The following is a 26246-nucleotide window of genomic DNA, read 5'->3' as shown; positions in this document are numbered from 1 at the left end:
GCTCTACCATGTATGACTTACTGTAAAGTCACGGATTGCATTGTAATGGCTTAGGTAAAGAAAATGACAGATGCAACTTAAGAGAGATTCTACTTGATCTATGACAGAGGTGGTCTTGCAAATAACTGGGGAAAGTGAAGATTGTGTAATAAATGGTGCTGGGACAATTGCTTATCCATATGGAAAATGAATACATTGAATAAATAATTAAATTGATCCCATTCTCACATCATATACTAAAGACTGAAGAAAGACAGAATTTTGCATCTTTTTTAAAAAAAATAGCTCATTTTCTAGAGAAGTTTTAGGTTCACAGCAAAATTGAGAGGAAGGTACAGAGATTTCCCATATATCTCCTGCCCCAACTCATGTATAGCCTCCCCTATTATCAACCTCTTCCCCCAGAGTGGTACATTCATTAGAACTGATGACCCTACATTGACACATAATTATCACCCAAAGTCCACAGTCTACATTAGGGTTCCCTCTTGGTGTTTTACATTCTGTGGATTTGGACAAATGTGTAATGACATATATCCACCATTATAGTACCATATCAAGTGGTTTCACTGCCATAAAAATCTTATGTGCCACATCTAAAGACGAGTTGGCTATATCTATGCATGACCATTTCTGGTCTCTATTCTATTCCATTGTTTCATTTGTCTATTCCTTTGCTAATACCACATTGTCTTGATTATTGTAGCTTTACAGTTAAGTCTTTTTCTAAAAATAATTTTTATTAGGGTATAGTTGATTTACTTTACAGTAAGTCTTGAAGTCAGGTAGTGTCAGTCCTCCAACTTTGTTCTTCTTCAACATTCTGTTGGCTATTCTGGGTTTTCTTTTGGTTGGTTTGTTTTGTTTTCTTTGTTTTGTGTCTCCATATAAACTTTAGAATCAGTTTGTTGATATCCACAAAATAACTTGATAGAATTTTGATTGGGATTGCACTGAATCTACAGATCAAGTTGGGAAGAACTGACAATATTGAGTTTTCCTACCCATGAATATGAAATATCTCTCCATTTTTTTACTTCTTCTTTAATATCTTTCATCAGAGTTTTGAAGTTTTTCTGTACAGACTTTATACATATTTTCTTAGATTTATACCTAAGTATCTAATTTGGGAGGGGTCAAATGTAAATGGCATTGTGTTTTTAATTTCAAATTCCATTTGTTCATTGTTGGTATACAGGAAAGCAATTGCCTTGTGTCCTGCAACATTGTTATAGTTGCTTATTAGTTCCAGAAGTTTTTTTTGTCAGTTCTTTGGGTTTTTCTACATAGATGATCATGTCATAGGTGAACAGAAAAAAGTTTATTTCTTCTCAGTAGGTATCCCTTTTATTTCCTTTTCTAGTCTTAACCATTAGCTAGGACTTTCCATATTGTGTTGAAAAACAGTGGGGAGAGGGAACACATTTGCCTTGTTCTTGACTTTAGTGGAAAACTTCAAGCTTCTCACCATTAAGTGTGATGTGAGCTGTAAGTCTTTTGTAGATATTCTTTATCAAGTTGAAGAAGATCTCCTCTATGCTTAGTTTACTGAGACTTTTTATCATGAATGAGCATTTGTATCTTTCAAAAGATGTTGGAGACATCTTGATGTCCATAATTAAATAAGACACAAAATCTATAAACAAGAAAGAAAAGATTGATAAATTCAACTAGATGAAAATAAATAACTTCTGTTCATCAAAAGACTCTATACAGTGAAAAAGCAAGCATAATCTGAGAAGAAGATATTCACAGCATAAAACCTACAAAGGCTTAGCATCCGTAGTATTTAAAGAACTTAGGCTACTCAACATGAAAAAGACAAACAACTCAATAGAAAAAAAAAAAAAAAGCCCAGGGCAAAAGATACAAACAGGCATTCACAGAAATTGAAACACAAGTGGATGATAAACATCTAAAGAGGTGCTCCACCTCACTAATAAGTAAGGAAATGAAATATTAAAGCCTTGAGACAGGGTTTTACACCTATTTGATTGGTAAAAAACAACATCATAGACTATATGGTTCAAAGGCAACTTTAACACACCGCTCATGGGAGTGTCAAGTTAAGCAGTTTGTAAAAGAACTTGCTGTTATCTTGTAAAGTCAAACATTAGCCCACCCCAAACCCAGCCATTCCACTCTTGGAGAATCTTTTGCACATGTACACCAGGAGACACGTTCAAGGATGTTCAGAGCAGCCCTTTCTGTGACAGTGAGTGACCCACAGACAGTGAAATCCTCACAGACAGAAGGGCTCATAAATTGGAGCAGATTGAAACCGTAGTGGAAGCAACTTAGAGAGGCAGCCCTCACTCCATAATGTCACAAGACATGGATTTTATGATTACACTTTTCATTTTTATTTTTGTAATAAAGTTCTTTGTCTCCATATCAAAAGCTGTAGGTATCCCTTATAGAGAATTAGGAAAATACGGGAAAAGTACGTGGCAGGCAGGCTTCTGAGATGTCACCAATAATCCCCACCTTTGGTGTTCATGCCCTTGTGTAACTCCCTCCCCTTGAGTGTAGGAAGTCTCCCCAGAGACTTCCTTTCAACCAACGGAAAATGGCAAAAGTGATGGACTGTTACAAAAGACCTCTTCCCCCGCCTCTTTTTCTTTCTCTCTCTCCTCTCTCTCTCTCACCTTCGCTCACCTTGATGAAGCCAGCTGCCATGCTGTGAGCTATGGAGAGGCCCACATGGCAGGGAACTGGGGGAGGCTTCCTGCCAGCCACGTGAAGGGAACTGAGGCCCTAAGGCCACAAGCCCACGAGGAGCACAATCCTGTAAGAGCCACATGACTGACTTGGACGCAGGGCTGCCCTGGTCAGGCCTCAACATGACTTTAGCCCTGCTGACACCTTGATTGCAGCCTTTGAGCCCCCAGGGCAGAGGGCCCAACTAAGCCACATTGGATCCTGACCCACAGAAACTGTGAGATCGTAAACGCTATTGTTTTGAGCCAGCACGTTTTGGGGCAATTTGTTACATGGTGATAGATAACTAATACAGGATCAGTCCTTGACAAAGACACCATTCCACTTCTGCTAAACTCTAACAGCAGGTGTCCCTGTGTGTCCCCTGGTGCAGGCACTGGCTTTCCTACCTGCCCCCAACTGCTCCCAGCACAATAGTGGCTGGGGAGCAGGATGGCTGGGTTGTCGTCCCTGGGAGGCACTGACTGTCTGAGTCAGGGAGATAGCCAGGGTCAACGTGGACGAAGTATACAAACTATGCCTGCCACCACATCGAATAGCCCAGGGGCCAGTCTGTCTACACCAGCTGGCTACGGCACATGCCTGTGGATGTGGTGTCTGCAGCCGACTGGAGCTCTTTGTGATCAGACACTTGCCTGCAGACTAGCAGGGACGCAGGGGCTCAGCTGCCCATGGGAAACCTCTCCCAGGCCAGCCCGGGAACAGCAGGCAGCCTCAAAGGGCTGGAGAGTGGCAGTGGGCTTGGGCCACTTCTGACAGGCTGTGTGACCTTGGCCTAGGCACTGACCCTCTCTGGTCTCAGTTTCTTCCTCTGTAAAATGGGAATAATGTTTACTATGATGATGCTTTCTACGATGTTGTGCAGATTGAAGGGCCCATGTGTGGTGCTCGCCCCTTTTCAGTAGCTAGGTAATAATATCAGAAATGAAGGGACATGAGGGTAACAGTAATAATAAGGAAAGCGTGGCCCTTGCTGGAGGAGAGTTCACGTCCAAGGGATGGTACAGCAGAACCAGTGCCCCTCTGCTCAAGTGCCTCAGTTGACCCTACACTTCCCTGGCCAAACCAAAACTTAAGAAAGGCCCTGGTTTCTCTGCCAAAGCCTGGAGGCTCCTTCTCTGCCCCATGCGCAGCTGTTTGCCTTTATGCTCACAAAGCCGAGGTGGGAAGCCAGGCGTCCCCAGCTGCCAGGTGCTGGAGCAGGAGGATGGGGATGGGAGAGGGACACGCCATGTGTCTGTTACAACAGGAGAACGAACCAGCGGCTCAAAGAACAAGGGGGAGACAGAGACTTGGAGACAGAGACAGTGGGGGACAAAGCGGGATGCAGGACCTGCCCGCGGGGCGGTGCCCCTCGGCTCGCTCTGCCTGGCATGGCTTCCTCTCCAGAACCAAGAAAAGGGCGTGGACAGATGGGTCTGCCCCCTGCTGGGGCTCTACAGCCATCCTCTCTGCCAGACAGGAAACCAAGGCTCAGAGACGTGAGGCCCTGCTGGGAAGTGGTACCACTGGAATCTGATTTAGGATGCGTGTTCTTTCCTTTGGCTGTTTTCCAGACCCTCTCAGGTCCTAAACAAGGGACTTTCATAAACACACAAGGGTTTTGACTGTGTTGGGGACTGGGGGACCCGTGTGTGCTATTATAAGATAACCCAGAGCTGAATCTTCTAGTAGCTTCCAATAGCCTCCATAGAGGCAGCACCAAGAACTTGAGCCCCAGACAAATGACATCATTCCTTCAGCTCCTGCGTCTAACATTTCCTTACAACGACCACCAGATGGGCAGCAGCGTCTGCAGCACTCTCACGTTCAACAACACATGCAGTCCTTCCGGAAAAGGGGGACCTCTCTGCCAGACTCTTGGCATGCATTGTATAATTTAATCCTCACGGCAACTCAGCAGGGTGGGTGTTCATTTCCCCATTTTACAGATGAGTAAACTGAGGCTCAGAGACACTAACAATCTTGCCCTGCTCCCCACTGTCACACTGAGTGGTTTCCTGCTGAGAAGGAGGCGCCAGAGGAAAAGGAGCACCCCAGTGATCGCAGCTCCAGAATGCCCACGGTTCTCCGTGGTTGCCACCTCCTGGAACCCCCCCCCCACACCCCTTCTGGATCTCTCAAGCCCTCTGGAAGCTCTGGAAGCTCTACCAGCCAGGCAGCAGTGCCTAGCAAGGCCAGACCCACAGCACTGGGAGGCAGTGTGTGCTGGGGAAGCAGGGGGAGTTTTGGGGGTTCAAATCTCCTGGCTTTGACACCTTTAATTTGGGTGACCTTGGGTAGGTGTTTTCACCTCTTGAGGCCTCAGTTTACTCCTCTCTAAAATGGGCATGCCGATAGTGTTTACCTTGCAGAATTTCTGTGAGGATTAGAAACCAGGAACAGAAGGGCCTGGCACACGGTAGCTGGAGTCATGATCCCTCCCTGACTCCAGCTGCAAGCATCACAGAAAGCCCTCGACAGGTTTCAATATTCATCTCAGGTCAGCGGAATTTTGTTTGAATATGATTAGTGTATTTCCCATTGCAGACAAAGTACTTTCCAAACTCAGAATGAAAATCATAAGCAGAGCTTGTCAGAGCAGCTCTGGAAAGGCACCCATAGCCTGTGGTCTGTTCCTCTACAACCTTGTCTTTCTAACCCCTGGGACCTCTGAGCCCAGCTGCAGGGATACAGCTTGAGCAAAGGTACGGAAGCTTGTGCTGGGAGGGGGTCAAGGAAGCAGTGCTGGGGAGGGGGGATTGCCAAGCCCATCTGTGTTTCTGGAAGGGAATTCAGGCCGAGTGAGGGTGGTGGCTGCATAGGACATGGGTGCTGGCAGGGAGCTGCTGTGAAGTGTGGGCAAGAAGTGACAGGAAGGGCTGGTCCAGGGATGGAGCGGGAGAGAGGAGGGTCCCAGAGCCAGGCTGCCTGGGTTTCAATCCTGGCTCCCTTACTAACTAGCTGTGTGGCTTCAGTGGGTTACTCAGCTTCTCAGAGCCTCAGCTTTCCCTTCTGCAAAATGGGAATTACATCACCACCTACCTCATAAGGGGGCTGAATGAGTTGTGTGTACCAAGTGTGATGTGAATATCAGCCATTATTGTGTGAGACATCACACATCACAAGGGCGCTTGAATACAGGGCTCAATGCCTCACTAATGGAAGGGCTCTCTCCTGGGAGTCGGGTGGCCTCAGATGACCGTCGGCCTCTTCCTCCTCTACTCACCCTCTCAGTCTCTGCTGTTCTCCTACTGCTGGATGGGGGCTGGAAGTGAGCGACACTTCCAAGGAAATGTGCCAGACACTCCTGTGGGCACCATTCTAGGATCACAGATGCTCAGCCTGGAACATCTGTGGAGCATCAGATGGAGGAAGCCAGGGACTGTCACTACTATTACTGACAACAGCAATGACCCCAACCATGCCCACCAAGAGCATTCCTAGACCATCTTGTTTAGCCAGAGCCTGGCACAGGGCTTGGACATAATAGGTATTCAATTGGTATTTGTTGAATGAATTAATTAATGGATGAATGAATGAACAACTACCAGGGGTAGGCCCAGCACTGTGCTAAGTACTTAAACATTTTTATGGTTTTCACATTTAATCCCTACAAGCACCCTATGAAGTGGGTATAATCCCCATTTCACAGATGAGGAAACTGAGGCTCAAAAACTGAGGAAAAATCCTGACCAGATTTTTTCACCTAACAAAAAGGTATTTATCATATTACCATAAAGAGCTTGCAAGTTTCATATAATCCATCAAATGGAGGTACCACAATTTTCCTACCCATTCCCAAATGCTTTTACATTTTGACCAAGCGTTATTCTCATTTTCTGTTATTATGAATTCCAAATAAACATTTGTCTCTGAATAAGGTTACTTCCTTGTTTATTTTCCTGGAGGTAGAATTCCTAATATGTGAAACTGCTCTCCAAAGGATTATATAAAATCGCATCTATATAAGCAATTCACGCAACTGCTCACTTCATCCTGGCCTTCCCAGCAACTTTTGTTTTTGTTTTCATTTCTGCTATTTTGATTGTGGTATTTTGTGTTTAGTTCTTAATGAGACTGAGAAATGTTCCAGATGTTTGCCATCCAATCTGCCACCCATGTTCTCGTTGTTTTAGAGCAATTTTGATCAGGAAGGATATTAGGAAGGGAAAGGACCAGAGCCAGGAGCCGGAGCCCTGCAGGCAATTCATCACGTCACAAATTCATCACTTTGTTTTTTCTGGTTAGACTATGATTGCATCTCTCCAGCAGCAACTAGAAGTTTGAACCTGGAGCTATGTTAAAATAACACTGCCATACAAACTTTTTTTTTAATATAAATTTATTTATTTTTATTTATGTATTCTTGACTAGGTCAAGGGTCTTCGTTGCTGCACGTGGGTTTTCTCTAGTTGTGGCAAGCGGGGGCTACTCTTCGTTGCAGTGCGCGGGCTTCTCATTGCGGTGGCTTCTCTTGTGGAGCATGGGCTCTAGGCACGCGGGTTTCAGCAGTTGCAGCACGGGGGCTCAGTAGTTGTGGCACGAGGGTCCTAGAGTGCAGGCTCAGTAATTGTGGAGCCCAGACTTAGTTGCTCTGTGGCATGTGAGATCTTCCCTGACCAGGGATCTGAACCCGTGTCCCCCTGCATTGGCAGGCAGACTCCTAACCACTGCGCCACCAGGGAAGCCCTGCCATAAAAACTTGAACCAAGCTCTGGTTTAAAATAACACTGACACCTCACATTCTTCTCAGCCAGGCTTGGGTGATGATCTTTTCCAGGATTTGTTTGCTCAGTGGATTTACACCCAGCCAGGAAGCTGACAGGCAGGGCTGGAGAATGGTGTTGCCGAGGTCTAGGTAGCGCATGCCTGTTTGGTGGCTGCCTTCTCTAGCACTCTTCTTCCTGGGTGCTCCAGACCTCACTGTGCATCCCTCTCACTAAGGAGGGCTGCCCAGACATCTTCAGCTGCCACTCAAGGGCCCTGTGAGTATAACATTAACATGCCTCTTTGTCCTATAAAGTCCAGGGCTCAGAAGCCATAATGGAGGAGGATGAGACCTGGGGCTGCCACTGCCCTCACATGTAGGGCTCTCGTCCTGTTTTTCACTGAGCAGGGCCTCCAGTGGGTGCATTATACTACCTGTGCACCATCCTTTCATGCAATTACTAGGCATTCACTATGTGCCAGGTCCTCTTCCCAAGTCTTAAGGAATCCAGGGAAAAAGCCTCAATTTTTTCTGGGATATCCTGCTTTCAAGTATGGTATCCCAATATACGTCTTCTTAACTGCCTTTGTGCAGAGAATGTTCCAGTCCTGTGCTTCCAGCCAATAGCATCAACTAGCAGGTCCTGAGCTCCAGGCAGGCGCCAGGTGAAGTCCTTGACACACACCAACTCACGTGATCCTCATATCAACCCCAGAAGGAAGGGGTTATCACCCTCGGTGTGTAGGCAAATAAACTGAGGCTCAGAGAGGTTGAAGGACTTGAACAAGATCACACACTAGTGGTAAAAGAAATCAGGACCTAAACCCAGATCGAGCAGTGGCAAAGCCTTAACCACAAGACTTCACTGGCCAATTAGGAGGGAAAATAAAAGACCCCAGACACACTGGTCTGCTGACTTAGATTCATTCACAGACATCTGCTGAGCACACCTCTGTGCCTGGTGCTGTGCCAGTTATTAGGGACACAGAAGATAGAAGGGTCCTTGCCTTCAAGGGACATGAAACAAAAGTCAAAGAAACAGAACCAACAGGAGATTCTCTCTCTCTCTCAAAAAAAAAAATATATACACTGTGTGCACATGAGAGAGAGAGACAGATTTTAAGGAATCAGCTCGCATGATTGTGGAGGCTGGGGAGCCTCAAATCTGCAGGGCAGGCAGGAGAGAACCCCAAGGAAGAGCTGATGCTGTGGGTTGAGTTTGAAGGCAGTCCGCTAGAAGAATTCCCCCTTCCTTGGAAGATGTCAGTCTTTTTTCTCTTAAGGCCTTCAACTGATTAGATGAGGCCCACCCACATTATGGAGGGTGATGTGCTTTACTTGAAAGTCCACTGATTTAAATGTTAATCTCATCTAAAAATACCTGCACAGCAACATCTGGACTGAAGTTTGACCAGATATCTGGGTGTCATGGCCTAGCCAAGTTGACATGTAAAATTAACCATCACAGCGACACATAGTTTAGGACAGCTGTTCCTTTTTTCTCCTTATCTTTCTTTCTTTCTTTTTTTTTTTTTTTGATACGCAGGCCTCTCACTGTTGTGGTCTCTCCCATTGCGGAGCACAGATTCCGGACGCGTAGACTCAGGGGCCATGGCTCATGGGCCTAGCCGCTCTGCGGCATGTGGGGGCCGGGGCACGAACCCGTGTCCCCTGCATTGGCAGGCGGACTCTCAACCACTGCGCCACCAGGGAAGTCCTCTCCTTATCTTTTAAAACAACTTTTTTGAGCAGTAATCGACAAATATAATTGCATACATTTAAAGTGCACAACATGATGATGTGATATGCATAGACATTGTAGAATGATTACCAAGATCAAGATAATTAACACATCCATCACCCGACACAGTTAACGTTTGTTAACTCTTGTGTGTGTGTATGTGGTAAGAACGCTTACAATCGACTCTCAGAAACTTTTAAGTATGCAATACTGTATTATTGACTATAGTCACCACGCTGTATATTAGATCCTCAGAACTTATTCTTCTTATAACTGAAAATTTGTACCTTTTGACCTAAATCATCCTATTTTCCACTCCCCCAATCTCTGGCAACCACCATTCTATTTTCCATTTCTATGCAATGGACTTTTTTTCTGTTTTTTAGATTCCACATGTATGTGATACCATCCAGTATTTAAGACAGGTGTTCTCCTTTTTTTTTTACTTTTTTTTTTTTTTTTTTTTTGCGGTACGTGGGCGTCTCACTGTTGTGGCCTCTCCCGTTGCGGAGCACAGACTCCGGACGTGCAGGCTTAGCGGCCATGGCTCATGGGCCCAGCCGCCGCGCGGCATGTGGGATCTTCCTGGACCAGGGCACGAACCTGCATCCCCTGCATCGGCAGGCGGACTCTCAACCACTGCGCCACCAGGGAAGCACCTATGTTTTACTTTTTTAAATTTTGAAATAGAAGATTCACAGGAAGTTGCAAAGATAGTACAGAGAAGCCCCATTCATTTACCCTTAAACAAGTTTGTCCCAATAGTCACATCTTGATAGTCACAATATCAAAACCAGGAAATTGACATGAGCACAATGTGTGTGTATTTAACGTCATTTTAGGACACGTGTAGATTACTCTAGCTATCACCACAATCAAGATACAGACTATTCCTTCACTGCAAAGATATCCCTTGGTGCTATCTCTTTACAGTCACACCCATCCATCTACCCCTCAACCTTTGCAAACCGCTGGCAACAACTATCTGTTCTCCATCATCATAATTTTGTCATTTTGAAAATAGGACGGGTGTTCTCAATGTATATGGGTCACTTACCCTTTTGAGCATTTAAAGGAAGCCATAAAGATGCCCTTAGCTTTCCTTCCCTTGCGGATGGGGAAAGTGAGGCTTGGGGAAGAGCTGTAACCAGCCTAGGGTCATGATCAAGTTGGTGCAGAACCAAGATGGGAGTCTCTCTTCCTGACTCCCTGTGAGCGTTCTTCATCTTCTTGGGGCTTCTTAGTTTGGGTTACCCCAGGGGAGATTCTAAGACAAGGATCTGAGTGTAAGTCGTTTATTTGGGAGGCGCCGGGTACACTGGGAGGGAGTGGGAAAGTGAGACAGGGAGGGAAGAATCAGTGAAGGCATATTAGTGAGCTGGTCACCACCTGCGGGCGACTGGAGCTTAACCCACCGGGGAGCCCTGGGAAATGGTGTGGAGCTCAGGCTCCAGAGCGAGCCCTCCCAGGAGAGGCTGAGCCAGGGCATTAATACACCCAATCCCATCAGTCGTTGGTTAAGGGCTGCTCCTGGGGGGGCGTTAGTTCCCTGCACCTTGATGGGCGGGCTCTGGTGGCCAGAGAAAACCTCAAGCAGAGTGCTGGCCCTCGTGGGCTGGACCTCCATGAACTGAAGAGGGAGGGGGTGGGGGGCACCAACAGCATCTGTTACAGGAGGTGGGCCGTGTCCTCAGCCCTTCAAGGAGCAGGGCACAGGTGGGGACACATTTCCCCTGAAAAATACATATGGAATATTTTGCCCACAGTTTGATGGGTTCACAGACCCCTGGGAATTCTGCTTGATGATCTCCATCTCCAGTGACTCTTTCTTCCTCTCCCCCCACCCCCACTCCCCACACCCGCCCCGACCCGGAGATGGTCAGGGCTTTACTGACACAGCTGTCCTCTATACACACACACGCGCTCAGGGACTCTTCCAGGGAAAGGGGGCTCAGGGATGACATTGTAGTCTGGTCACCCGTCTGTGGACGCCCTCCTATTCACTGAGCTTTGGAGCAGCTGGCCTGCTTGCAGCCCACCCCCAGAAGCCCTTCCCGAGGATTGGCAAATCCTCCGCCATCTGCCACTGGAGGCGGGGTCTGCTCTTGTTCCGGCCAGTGTGAGCCGTGTTGATGAACTTGAGTCACTCATGCACGCTTTCCGTGGTTGCCTTTATATCCATGTGCACTTCTTCAAACTGCACAATGTATCGTGCATTCGGAGGAGCCTGTAACATGCAATCATTTTAAGGAATAACAACAAAGTGAACATCGTGGAAACACCACCCGGGTTGAAGAATAGAAAGTCTTCAGCACCTTTGAAACTGTCTGAGGACACCTCCCTCCCTCCTTCCCCCCAGTTGCAGAGCAAACAATGACGCAAACCTTTGCCATCATCAGTCTGTTGCTTTTCTTTATGGTTTTTACTTTATTGTTTAGTTTTGCCTGCTTTTGGTCTTTACGTAAATGGAAGCACACTTTATTCCTTTGTGACTTGCTTCCTTCCCTTAACGTGGTGTTTGTGAGATGTGTCCATGTTGATGCGTGAGCCATACATGGTTCATCTTCATTGCCCTCTAATATTCCACCATATGAATATACAGCAATTGAGTTATCCATCCTACTGGAAATGGGCATTGTTTCCAGTTTGGGGATAATTTGACAAATGCTGCTATGAATAGTCATGTCTCTTCAGGTACCAGAGCAAGAGTTTCTCTAGGTATATACATAGGGAGTCAAGTTTCTGGCGTAGGGTGCGGGCATTTTTAACTTGCTGGGTAGTAACTATTTTTCAAAGTGGTTGTACCAGTTTTATCCCCATCAGCAATTTATATACGAGGGTTCTGTTGTTCCATATCCTCACTAACAGTTTTACTTTGTGTATTTATTTATTTTTGCCCATCTGGTGAGCATGTAGTATTCTACCACTATGGTTTTCCTTCATATTTTCCTGATTACTAATGAGGTTGAATATCTTTTTCATCTGTTTATTGGAAATCTGTGTTTTTTGTTTTGTGAAGGGCCTCTTCATAGTTTTATCCTGTTTTTCTAGCAGTTTGTTTCCCTTTTTCTTTTTCTGTTTTTTATTGAATGGTAGGAGTGGTTTATACATCCTAGATACTGGTCCACAAAGAACAAAATGATAAAGGAAAGGAAGGATAAACTTAGTTACACTAAAGTGAAGAACTGCTATTGGCTAAAAGACAGATTAAGAGAGTAAAAAGAAAAGCCACAACCTGGGAGAAAATATACCTGTAATACATGTAAGTGGTGACAGATCAGTATATAGGGTTTATAAACAACTTCTACCATGCAATAATAAAATGTCTGGCCCTCTGTTCTGTGTAAATGGTCTGTCTATCTCTGCATAAATTCTACATTGTTTGATTTACTATGGCTTTATAATAAGTCAACACCTGGTAGAGCAAGTTTTCACACCTTGTCACCTTCAGGAGTGACTTAGCTATTCTTGCCTCTTAATACTTCTTTTTTTTTTTTTTTTTTTTTTTTTGCGGTACGTGGGCCTCTCACTGTTGTGGCCTCTCCCGTCGCGGAGCACAGGCTCCAGATGCGCAGGCTCAGCGGCCATGGCTCACGGGCCCAGCCGCTCCGCGACATGTGGGACTCGCCCAGACTGGGGCACGAACCCATGTCCCCTGCATCGGCAGGCAGACTCTCAACCACTGCGCCACCAGGGAAGCCCCTCTTAATACTTCTATATACATTTTATAATCGGCTTATAAGTTCTACACACTCATACACTGTAGCTATTCTAATTGGGTTTGCATTACTTTACAGATCTTGGGGAGAATTGGCATTTTTTTCAATGTTAAGCTTTGAATTTATAAACATGGTAACTCTCTCCATGAATTTAGATCTTCTCTAATGTTTTTCAGTACAGTTGTATAGTATACTCCATAAAGGTTTTACACATCTTTTGTTAGATTTGCTCTTTGGTGTTTTATTTTGTTTTGCTTTTTTATTGCTATTATAAGTGATATATTTAAGTTTAAAATTTTTTTCTATTTGCTGTTGGTATATAGAAATACAATTGATTTTTGTATTGGTTTTATAATGATAGCCTTGCAAAACACTCTTATTTGTTCCTGTAGCTTGTAGATTCTTTTGGATTTCTACATATATAATCATTCTTTGCCGATCCTTAAAACTTTTATTTCTTTCTCTTGCCTTACCTACTACATGAACTTTCTTTGTTCAGTGCTGAATAAAAATGATGATAGCGGACACTCTTGTCTTATTCTGATCCTAGAAGGAATGGTTTCAATATTCCATCATTAAGTATAGTTTTTTTTTTTTTTTTTGCTGTACGCGGGCCTCTCACTGTCGTGGCCTCTCCCGTTGCGGAGCACAGGCTCCGGACGCGCAGGCTCAGCGGCCATGGCTCACGGGCCCAGCCGCTCCGCGGCATGTGGGATCCTCCCGGACCGGGGCACGAACCCGCGTCCCCTGCATCGGCAGGCGGACTCTCAACCACTGCGCCACCAGGGAGGCCCTTAAGTATAGTCTTTGATGTGGGTTTCTTGGTTGTCAAACTCTACCAGCACTAGAGTTACCTGGAGAGCGTATTGAAACGGACTACGCCCCCGCCCCAAACCCCAGAGTTTCGGACTCAGTAGGTCTTGGTGAGCCCTGAGGGTTTTCATTTTGGACAAGTTCCTTGGCACTGCTGATGCCCTTTGAGATCCACCGTGATAGATATTCTTTATCAGGTTAAAGAAGCTCCTTTCTATTCTTAGTTTTTTATTTTAAAATCATAAATGGAAGTTTTATCAACTGTTAGTTTCTGATTTATGGAGAAAATTGTGTAATTTTTTTTCTTTGACCTGTTAATCTATTGAACTGATTTCCTAAGTTGAAGCTTGCCTTCCTGGAATCCATTTAATTTGACCTGGTTTTGTATAATCTGATATTGTATCCTTTTTGAATGCAGTTTGCTAAGAGTTTTACTTAGAATATTTTTGTTTCTGGGTTCCCTGCTGTGTCTATAGGTTTCCTTTCTCATGCTGTTCTTGTCATGTATAGTACTTAGCTCAGATTAAGTGCTAAAAAATGGAAGCCATTATAGTTATTATTATTATATGCCGATTATTATTATTATGCCCTTATAATCCTACTTACCCTGACAGGTTGCCATTGTCTGTTTGCCTCGCTTCTCTGCTGATCTGTGAGCTCCCTAAAGGCAGGGTCCACATCTGCTCATTCGCTGCTATATCCCCAGAATCGACCACTGAGCTGGACACATAATAGGGATAATTGTGCCCATATAAAGTAGGCATGAGGATTACATAGCTAGATAATAAGGAACCAATAACTATAGGAAGGCACTAATCCTGTGGGGTGTGAGTGGGAATAGAAAGTAAATAAATGAATTTTGGTTGGGTGCTTACTGCCTGCCAGGGGCTGGCCTAGTCCTCAAAGAACCCAAAAAGCAAGCAGTGCTCACATTTTACAGATGAGTAAGCAGAGGCCCTGCCCCAGGCAGTCTCTCATCAGGTTTTTGCTGTTACAAGGTCGTCGAGGACACTGATTCCTCCACATCCTTTTACAAAGGTCTGTGTGTGGCAGGAATCATTTGGCATGTTACCTTCCTTCTAGTAATGAGAATCAGATGCCTAACTCTGGTTCCCTTCTTGCATGGGCTGCTGGGAAGCTCAGATCCTAACTCTGAGCTTAACCACAGGTGCTAGTTCGATCCTCATGGTCATAGATATGTTTGTCCTTTCCCACGGCCTTTATGTCCAAGATTTTTCCTGCTTTGATGTCTTTATGTTTCTCTACTTTTTAGTCACCCGCTTGTTGAATATTTCCTTATTATAAGTGGCCTGGAATCCCTTGAGAAATGTGTCAAGGAAATAAAAAATTAAAAATAGAGAATAATAAGTAATAATAATAATAATAAGTAAGTATAATAAGTAAGTAAGTATAATGACTGAGTTGTCCAGGAGCCTCTTGGGTCATGTTACTCACATGAAAACTCCTTTCTGGATGATTCCCTGCCCAGCCCTGCTCAGCTCCCTGCTCGCCCGAGCCCTGGAAACTGCCCAGGACAGCTATAATTTCTGCGATTAAGGTAATTAAGAGGTTCCAACTGATATAATTAACACTGAGATGCTGTTTCTCAAGATGCTGAGACTCATTTAAAGACCCAAGACAGGTTCAAAAAAGAAACTATGGAACTAACTTTACTGCTGGCCTTAAACCCTTCAAAGACAGCTCTGCTTCAGGGAGTTATCAATCGCGCTTCGTTTGCATCCACTGGCTCATGACACGCACGTCAGATGAGCACCCACACCAACAACGCTCACCCTCGGCTTTCCAAGCATGCGTTCCTTTCTAGGAACTCCAAGGGTGACTCCTGCGCCCTGACATCCTGTCAGCAACCATCCCAAATCCTTGCTACCCAACAAGGAGACCCAGGACAGGTGCCCAGAACTGATGGGGTGGACTTGGGGGAATAGAGTCCAGCCCCCTCCCACCCTGAGCCTCATGAAAACCTGCCCAATGTTTGTTTCAGCTTCAGATCGTAAGGGAGTGGCCACTGGCACATCGCAGTGGGCAAACGGAAGACACCACTGCCCACCCCCAGTGGGCAGCAAGTGCTTACACTTGTGGTCTTAATGAAGGCTTTGCTGTCACCTGACTTCTTATGTGTCCGGCTTCTCTTTTTTTTGGCTGCATGGGGTCTTAGTTGCCGCACTCAGGCTCTTCACTGGGGCACGCAGGATCTTTCACTGCAGCGCGCGGGCTTCTCTCTAGCTGTGGCGCACGGGTTTTCTCTCTCTGGTTGTGGTGCACAGGCTCCAGAGCACGTGGGCTCTGTAGTATGCGGCACGTGTGCTCTCTCATTGAGGAGCGCGATCTCAGTAGCTGCAACGCGCGGACTTAGTTGCCCTGCGGCGTGTGGGATCTTAGTTCCCTGACCAGGATCGAACCCGTGTCCCCTGCATTGGAAGGTGGATTCTTTACCACTGGACCACCGGGGAAGTCCTTGTCTGGCTTATCTTAAAAAAATATTTATCATCAGAAAAAAGCAGGCAAGATTGTCGGTGGGAATGTAAGTTTAGACAGCCACTATGGAGAATAGTATGGATGTTTATTAAAAAACTAAAAATAGAACTACCATATGGCCCAGCAATCCACTACAGGGCATATACCCTGAGAAAACCATAATTCAAAAAGACACATGTACCCCAATCTTCATTGCAGCACTATTTACAATAGCCAAGATGTGGAAACAATCCAAATGTCATCAATCAACATATGAATGGATAAAGAAGATGTGGTACGTACAATGGAATATTACTCAACCATAAAAAGGAACGAAATTGGATCATTTGTAGAGACGTGGATGGACCTAGAGACTGTCATACAGAGTGAAGTAAGTCAAAAAGAGAAAAACAAATATCGTATCTTAATGCATATATGTGGAATCTAGAAAAATGGTAGAAATGAACCTATTTTCAGGGCAGGAATAGAGACGCAGACGTAGGGAATGGACATGTGAACACGGTGGGGAGAAGGAGAGGGTAGGATTAACTGGGAGATTAGGATTGACATATATATACACTACCATGTGTAAAACAGATAGCTAGTGGGAATCTGTTGTATAGCACAAGGAACTCAGCTCAGTGCTTTGTAATGACCTAGATGGGTGGGATGGGTGGGGGAGTGGGAGGGAGGTCCAAGAGGGAAGCGATACATGTATACACAAAGCTGATTCACTTCGTTGTACAGCAGAAACTAAAACAGAACTTTGTAAAACAACTATACTCCAATAAAAAAAGAAAATTAAAAAAAAAGAAAAAAGCAGGCAAGAGACTCCTTAGGTGGCAGTGCAGAAAAAACGAGGCTTTGGAGCCAAACATACCTGTCTTTTTAGCTTACTCAGGTAAGTTACTTCAGGTTACTTTCTCCCTGTCACTAGGCTGCAGTTTGCTGAGTGCCAGGCCCTATGCCAATCACCTACCTGGATCTGTCACACTGCTCACAACATTGCCCTGAGATGGGTACTGTCACTATCCCCATTCTACCAATGAGCAAAGTAAAGTTCAGAGAGGTTAAGTAATCAGCCCGAGGTCACACAGCGGGCAGTGGTAAAGCTAGGAAGCACACCCTGGCAGCCTGACCCTGGAGCCCAGGCTCTGAACTATGCTACAGTCACTGTCACTTATTGCCTGGATACATAGTACGTGCTCAACAAATATCCACTGGATTAAATGAAAATATGTTTGAGAGTCCACTCCTGTTTCTTTCCCATCTACAGAGCTCTTCCGCATGAGCAGTGGCAGGGACAGTTTCGCAGATAAACCTCAACCTACTTCTGTGTTGGCACACCAATTGCTCCATGGCCACAAATAGGGAAGCAGAAAAGACAGAAAGAGACACTTCCCAACACGCTTTCCTCAGTCCCCAGGCCCTTCCTGAGGCCCTTTGTCAGCTTCCCTTGCAGAAACCCTTGACTCATTAATCTCTCTCCAGGAAACCCTGCTTACAGTGGCTGTTGCTCAGCGAGCGAGACCCAGAACCACAACACGAATGGGCCTGGGATGGGGTGAGGGATCAGAGAGGGACCTACAGGGGTGGGCCTGTGCTGTCTGGCCACCACTGTGAGAAGAAGGCTGGCTCTGCATCCCTAAGGGTAGGACACGAAGTGAATAAAACTGAGACTTGAGCCGAAAACTGAAGGATGAGCCCTGGCAAGCTTCTCGCCATGAACGAGGTTTTTCTCCTGGCCCAGTCTCCTTCTCCTCTGGGTTCGGGGTGGCTAGGGGTCAACAAGGAATTCCTTCCCCATCATCTGTAACGTGGACCCGACGCTGGAGGTGGCTGCCCAGACAAAGACCACATTTCCCAGAGTCCCCCGCATCTACACGTGGCCACTGAGTTCTCCCTGTTGGACTGTAAACGGAAGTGATGTGGGGCCCTTCCGGCCTGAGGTGGTTCAGATACTGGTGTGCTTTCTCCACCCTCTCTCTTCTCTTTTCTGGGGGCTCAAGGTCAATGCCCAGAGTGAAGCCAACAGAACCTCCATCAGCCTGGGTCCCTGAGGGACGGTGTGGGGCAGAGCTCCCCCACTCCACCCCAACACGTGGACTTACCATTCAGACCTGAACCACCTCAGACTGCTGGCCTGAGCAGGAAATAAACACATGCAGTGTCTGAGCCATTACACATTTTATAGTCTATGTGTTAGAGCAGCTGGCCTCCCTGGATGCTTACTTCCTCCCAAACTGCTCCTATCCCTTTTTCCTCCACAGCATCACCATTCTCCCAGTTAATAAAGCTAAACACCTTCTAGGAATGTATTCTAGAGAGACTCATGAATGTGTACACCAGGAAACGTCTCCAAGAATGGTGAGAGCCACATTGTTATAGCAAGTGTAGGAAGAACCCAAGACACTTTGACAGAAAGAGGTATAAATAAATCTCATTCACAAAATGGAATACTACACAGCAGTGAAAAGGAATGGATTATGGTGACCAGCAACATGAATGAATCTCACCAACACAGTGGTGAGTGAAAAAAGCAAGTCACAGAATAACACAACAAATATTGTTCTATGCATATAAATTCTAAAAACAGGCAAAATGCAAGAGTAGGTCGTTCAGAGATACTGAGATAGGTCGTAAAATTATACAGAGAAGCAAAGTCATGATAAACACAAAATTCAGATTAGCGAGACCCCTGGGTGTAGGAGAGGGGTGGGAAGGCTCACCCACAGGACTGCGGAGAGGTTTGGAATGTTCTCTTTCTTAAGGAAATCAGTGCTGAGTACACAGGCTTTTCACTTCCTAATTATCCTTTAAATCATTCAGAAACATCATAAAAACTTTTTTGTATCCTTGATCTACTTCATAAAAAATCAATAAGTAATAAGTCTGGAAACCTGGCAGCTGACCCTGCCTCTCCCCATTCCCACCTCCTGTCCATCAGCAAGCCTGCTGCTTCCTGTTTTCACACAAATGGAAAGTTGAACGGGGTCACTTCTCTGGCTGAACTAACGTGCAGCCCTCTGACCTGTGTCTTTGCTCCCATCCCATTCCTTACCCTCAAATCTCATGCTAAGCTGTTCCACATCTAGAACAATCTTTTAAAAAATGTAGACCAAATCACATCACACCTTGCTTAGAGGGGTCCCCACTGCATCGGAGTGACAGCCAAGCTCATCACTGTGGCCTACCAGACCCCGGAGACGGAGACCTGCCTTCTCTTCTACCATCACCCACGTCACTCTCCTCGTTCCCTACACTCCCCCATAGAGGCCTTTGGCCAGGCTTTAGAACACGTCAGGCCAGTCCCCACTCAGGGCTTTGGCACTGTCTCCTCTCTCCACCTAGCTCCTTCCCAGCCTTCCAGCCCAGTCTGAGATGCCACCTCCTCAGAAGGCCTCCCTGACCTCTTGTTGAAGGTAGATCCCCTGTGGCTCCCAGCCCCATGTCCCATTTATTTCCTTCCTGATCTGAGTATCACTTGGTGCTGGGTCACTCTGGGCTCCATAGAGGAAAGGGCTCCCTGTGGTCTGTACTGTGACAAGGGCTATCTTGTCCTTTATACTCCCTCCAGGACTTCGACCTAGACTTTGATTTCCAAGGGTTGTCACGGTCTTTGGCCCAAAACACAGCTCATTTTTATTTTTTTATAAAAAGCTTTTATACATATACACACCAATGTAATTAAAATAAGTAAATCACATGTGTGGCCAAAATACACCCTACTTTTAAGCTTTTTTTTTTTTTTTTTTTTTAAGCCATTGCCTGTCTGCTTGGTTTCTTCCTGCTCTGTGCCACACCCATGCTAACATCTAGGGTGGACTGGTCCATGTTTTTTTCCATGATCATATAATCATCAATCGATATACACACACATACACACAGGGGGGAGGCATGGCTCTGAGGTCACAGTGACCACGCTGACATCATAATGCACAAACTTTTTTTTTTTTTTTATGTGGTAAATGTGGGCCTCTCACTGTTGTGGCCTCTCCCGTTGCGGAGCACAGGCTCCGGACGCGCAGGCTCAGCGGCCATGGCTCACGGACCCAGCCGCTCCGCGGCATGTGGGATCTTCCCGGACCGGGGCACAAACCTGTGTCTCCTGCATCGGCAGGCGGACTTTCAACCACTGCGCCACCAGGGAAGCCCCACAAACTATTTTGTGTCTTGTCTTTCTTACTTGATACTTTGTGGAAATTTCCCCAAGTCAGTTGGGATACTTCCTACTCCTTCTTGTTAAATGACAGTGTAACAGTCCAAGGTATGAAATATACCAGAATGTGTTCAAAGACACACTCTTGATAAACATTCACTCTGTATCCAGGAGCTTTTGCCACGATGAATAGGAAAGAGTTGGGGTTTCAACCCAGGTGCGCATCAGAACCATCTGGGAAGCTTTACAATATACAGTTGCCCAGGCCCAGGGATTTGGCCTCGGGAGGCCTGGCTGGAGGGGTTGGGGGCCCAGGAATCTGTATTTTTAATGACTCTTCCAGGAAATCTTGTGTGCACTCTGTTTAAGAACCTCTGGCCCAGCAAGAAAATTTGACTGTAGCAGGAACTGTCTGGTTGTTGAAGGTGCCACCACAGCCTGAGTGGCTGCCACAAAAGGGGAACCACGGCCCCCTGAAACTGCTGATTCCAGACTGGGGGAGGGGTACCGGGGCAGGGGCGGGGCAGAGATGCTTGGGAGGACAATATGGCAGGGGTCGCTCACACTCCACGCTGGCCACAAGGCACAATCGCCGGGCAGCTTTTTACAACATCCCAACATCCAGACAGGATCTCCAAGGGGGAGGAGGACTCTGCTAGGTTTTCATTTTTTTTGAGGTGGGGTTTTTGTTTTGTTTTGTTTTGTATTTTGGCCACGCTTGTGGGATCTTAGTTCCCCAGGTAGGGATTGAACTCTGGGCCCTCGGCAGTGAAAGCGCAGATCCCGAACCACTGGATCGCCAGGGAATTCCCTTTTCTTTCTTTTTTTCCTGCTAGTTTCTTTTTTTCTTTTTTCTTTTTTCTTTTCAGTACATGGGCCTCTCACTGTTGTGGCCTCTCCCATTGTGGAACACAGGCTCCAGACACGCAGGCTCAGCGGCCATGGCTCATGGGCCCAGCCGCTCCGCGGCATGTGGGATCTTCCCGGACCAGGGCACGAACCCGTGTTCCCCGCATTGGCAGGCGGACTCCCAACCACTGCGCCACCAGGGAAGCCCTCCTGCTAGTTTTTAAGAGCCTTCCAGGTGATTCTAATTTGAGAACCACTGGAGTGGCTGGTTGAGAACCCAGGCTATGGAGGTCACCTGTCCAGGCTCAGACCTGTCTCCCCCACTTCATAGCTCTGTGACCCGGGCAGTTTCCTTCATTTCTCTGTGCCTCAGTTTCCTTGTCTATATAGTGAGGCTAATAATTGCAACTACCTGTTAGCCTGTCATGAAGAGCAAATGAGATGATGCGTGTAAGGCGTCTCTGGTACACGCCCAGCACACGGCTCCCACTCACCATCATTCCGCTGTAGGAGATGTGGATGACATTGACCCTACAGGAAATGACAGTTCCATTGACTCGGTCCAGTCGTCCAGAATTCCTTTCCGGCCACCCTACCCTGGAGCCCCAGCAATCCCACCTGACACTCCCGCCCTCCGGGACTGCCAGGGAAGAGGCAGGAGACCACAGGGTTGGGCAACCTCCTGCAGTTACTTATTCCTAATTCTAAATAAAGCATGAGTCAGGCGGGCCCAGTGCCGCTCAAGCTGTAAATCTCTACAAGAAAGACAGGCTCTCACTCTGGGCAGGAGCCTCCTCCTGGGTCAACCTCATGCAACTGAGCCCAGCAGGATATGACCTGAGAGTTGCCAGGACAGCCTTCCCTTCCTCCCAAATCTGACCTCTGGGTCTCAAAGGGTCTTTGTCCCCTATTTGAATGCAGAAATTAGGAGTATATATGCAGAGCCATCACTTGGGGATGGTCCAGGGGGTGTTATATAACAACAGTTATCTTTTGTCAAGCACTTACTACGTGCCAGGCACTGTGCTACTAGGCACGTCACTTAAACCCCACTCAAGCTCTGTGAGGCAGGCACCATTATCATGCCCATTTTACAGAGGAGGAAACTGAGACTCAGAGAGGTTACGTGCACAGCTGAGAAGTGTCAGTTCAGCGTCGCGTCATCTGACTCCGAGGCACGTGGCCTTTTCACTGTGCCATGTTGCTTTGTCCAGGAACTCTGTTGGGCGGGCAGAGTGCCTGGGCATGCTCTACCCTCTCCTGCCCACCCCTGAGTCAGACCCTGGAGAGGGGGAGCGGAGAGGGACAACATGCTTCAAGATGGGCGTAGTAGGGCTACAGGAAAACAGGCCTCCTCCTCGTCTACTCTCTCCACACCCACCCCCGTCCAGGGCTTTTGGTCCTGCCTATGCTGCCTGTGCTCCCCTACTTCCAGGCCTTTGCACAGCAGTTCCCAGTGCCCAGAAGCTTGCTCCCCTGCTTACCCACAGCTCGGTGTCATCTTCCAGTCTCAGCTCAAATGTCACCTCCGTTGAGAGGTGACAGTTATCCTGCTGAAGCAAGGCCCTATCCCCTTTATTCCCTGGCCCTCACTTCCTCCACTTAATGGCACTTAGTTATTTGTGTTTCTTTTCTTGCTACCTCCCTAGATGTAAACTCCTGAGGTTAGAGATTTTTGCCTGGCAAACAGTAGATGCTCATTGAATATTTTTTGAATGAGTGAGGAATTAACAGAGGGTATTGAACAAGCTTTTGCTGGGGTATAACAACAGCCCAGTCTAGCAGGCTTCAGGCTCTCTTAGGACCTCCATCCTGACCTCCCCAGGGTCAAGGCTAACCTCTGTGTTTAAGGAAACATAGTAAGGGGCAGGGGGCAGGGGTGGGAAAGGAGTCACTCCAAAAAAACTCAGGCCTCATCCTGGTCTCCCTGGGGGTTTCCAGGCCTGAGAACCAGGCCCTGGAAGAGACCAAATAGTGTAACACAGGCAGCCTTCTGAGAAGACAGTGGCCAGTGGATGGGACCCTTGCTCCCAGGCTTGATGAGACAGCCCCCAGTGCTTTTCGGAGCCACCCAGCCTGCACCCATGGGATCCCAGGTCTCAGCCCAGTGTCATCAAGGGTCCAGGACTGAGTGCCAGCCCTGGAGGGAGAGTTCATTGATGGCATCTTTCTCCCACTGACTCCGTGACACTTGTCAAGAGGCCAAGCTGGATTTTAGAGGTGGCAGGTGTGGTCCCGATCGTGGAGGCCAGAAAGCCCAGTCTGGGCCTAGTTGGACAGAATAATGGCCCCCCAAAATTGTCCACATCCTAGACCCCAGAACCTATGAATATGTTTCCTTACGTGGCAAAGGGGAATCAAGGTTGTAGATGGAATTAAAGTTGTGAATCAGCTGACCCAGAGATGGTGGAGAATCCTGGCTTATCCAGGTGGGCCCAGTGTAATCGCAACGGTCCTAATAAGTGGAAGAGGGGGCCAGAAGAGTCGGAGAAACACTTGGAAATACTACACTGCTGGCTTTGGAGAGGGGAGAAGGGACTGCAAGCCGAGGAATGCAGGCGGCCTCTAGAAGCTGGAAAATATAAGAGAACAGATTGTATTCTAGAGCTGCCAGAAGAAACACAGCCTTTCACACTTCTGACCCCCCAGAACTATAAGATAATAAATTTGCATTGTTTTAAGCCACTAAGTTCGTGGTCATTTGTTACAGCAGTAGAGGGGAAAAAATACACTGGCTATAGCCTTTGCAGTGTGGACAGGTGAATGGTGTCTTCAGTGGCCCAGATGAGGACTCATTTTGCTTCCTCTGCATTGGGGTTAGGTTCCTGGGCTGCCCATTTGTCTCACTCACATCAGCCTGGACCACAGGAGGCAAACTTGAGGTGTGAGAAGTTTCCAGGACTTTCTGCTGGGTCCACCCAGAGGCCGCTGGCCCGTCCGAGAGCATCCGGGGGTGAGAAAAGCCTGCTTGGAAACTCATCCCAGCCCTTCCACTTTTAGGCACTTGCCTTCTTGCCTTCTATGTACCCCAGCCCAAACCCTTTCAAAAAATATGATTTCGGGCTTCCCTGGTGGCGCAGTGGTTGGGAGTCTGCCTGCCGATGCAGGGGACACGGGTTTGTGCCCCGGTCCGGGAAGATCCCACATGCCGCGGAGCGGCTACGCCCGTGAGCCATGGCTGCTGAGCCTGCGCGTCCGGAGCCTGTGCTCCGCGACGGGAGAGGCCACAACAGTGAGAGGCCCGCATACCACACACACACACACACACACACAAAATATATATATATATATATGATTTCCTCAGCAACCTCATTTATCTCAGCTTCCCTTGGAGGTGAGCTTATTCTGTCAAAATCTGGTCACATGAGGGGCATTGGGAGTCTGTTCCAGAGATTCTAAGTAAACCTTGGCCGGGAGGGGAAGTTGGGGAAGGCTGTGGTATCTTCTCTGACGACCCAGAAGTAACCCAGCCCTAGGGCCAGCTTGAGTTTTTATGGGTTTTGCGTCTCCGGAGAGAATACGGGGCTTGGAAGGGACAAGCAAAGAGCGTGATTCCCTGGGGCTCTAGAGCAAGCCCGCCGGGGCCTTTATGAGGTGCTCATGGCCTCCCCATGGGCAGGAAGGAGGATGTCGCTGAGGGCACATGGCAGGCCTCTCCATGCTCCACATACACTGGCTTCCCTCACTGCCACACTCATGATGCAACCTTCCGGCCACAGCCCAGACCCTCACCCCGCCATGCTCACTTGGTCCTGGCAGCCTGACCTTTGACCCCTGGGCTTGCATTTATGCATCCATGTCATTGCAACTGTCCATGGTGGCCCTAACTCATCCTGTGACCAAGATGGAGCAACCTCACAGTCTTACCAAAATTTGGGCTTCTCACCTCATCTTCTTGGGGGCCAGGCAAGCAAATACTTCAGCTGCAAAAAGACTTCTCTGTTCTTGCTGTTGTGTTCTAAGCCCAAAGAAGGGCCCAAATTAGACTCAAACCATTTGTGTTTCTATAGCTTTATTAGCCAGGGATGGAAACACAGCTGGACCCACACAACACACATGTAACTGACACACATCTGGAGAAAACCACCCAACCCCTCCCCCCACTCCCCTGCGCTCAGAGCACTTCATTCCCAGAGTTGCCCCCTTGTGAGCCATCTCGGTGGGTCCGGCCCCACCAGGCCCCCCTCTCCTGAGGCGGAGCAGGATATGGAAATATTGACCAGGAGTCAACAGAAAGCCTAGGACTGATTTTACCAGGGCTCTCCCTTTCTGCAGAGAGGCCCCAGGGCCACTGATGCACCCCATGTATTATGAAGGACATTTTCCACCCTTGCATCCAGTCTTGCCAATCTCCAGGAATTCCCCAGATATTTTCATCTCCAAGAAATTCCAGGTCTTAGAACCAAGTCAGGTTTCTGAACATCAGATGATGAGCTGTTTCTAAGGCTAAGTAAGGGGTGACTACCATTGCTTCAACATGCATCTAGAAGCACCTACTATGTGAAAGCTCCTGCTGGGCACTGGGCAGGGGGTGGAGTTTAACATCTGGTCAGGAGCTTGGGAGTTGGAATGCTGGTCCCGCCTCTGCTTCTTTCCTGTGGGTGAGGCTATGGACTGAATCTCTGTCCTGTGACTTTAGGACGTTAGTTCCCCTGTAGCTCGAGAGGCAATCAGACCAAAGCAGGACCGTGGGTCCTTCCTCTGTTAGGACACACAGGCCAAGAGGGCAGAGGAGATGCATGGATGTTTCTAGACCCCAAAGTGAATTAGGCCCCACACAGAGGATTTGGGGGAAGGGAGGGAGGAGGATGTTCGGAGGAGTCCCCATGGGTCACGTTGATCCGCATGAGAGGCCACAAGAAATGAGGCCCTTCTTATTGGGAGGCCAAGGGGAATCAAGGCTGAAAACCAAATGGGTTGCAGGTGAGGCGTGAACACTTCTAAGGAAGAGGCTTCCAAGAGGGTGTTCCATCTGGAAACTTGGAGTCTCTTGACACTTATTGTTCAGGGGCCTGTCTCAGTCTCCATCACCCAGGCCGACATCCCACCCCAGGGGTAAAGGATGGTGGGGGGATGGGC

At 47.3% G+C, this 26246-nt stretch overlaps 1 protein-coding gene across 1 annotated transcript in view; it reads right to left on the bottom strand.

The window, feature by feature from the left end:
• Positions 1-24907, bottom strand: part of PADI4 (peptidyl arginine deiminase 4) — a gene marked incomplete at both ends in the record, with an annotated part of 48801 nt that extends 23894 nt beyond the window's left edge. The window contains 1 exon segment of the mRNA XM_082612106.1: positions 24900-24907. Within this exon segment, the coding sequence (XP_082468232.1) occupies positions 24900-24907 (8 nt within the window).
• Positions 24908-26246: the final 1339 nt, after the last annotated feature.

Source organism: Mesoplodon mirus (assembly GCF_964341445.2).
Source record: "Mesoplodon mirus genome assembly, chromosome: 3".
NCBI lineage: Eukaryota > Metazoa > Chordata > Mammalia > Artiodactyla > Ziphiidae > Mesoplodon > Mesoplodon mirus.
The sequence above is the reverse complement of the archived record's forward strand: the minus strand, read 5'-3'. Positions and strand labels throughout refer to the sequence as shown.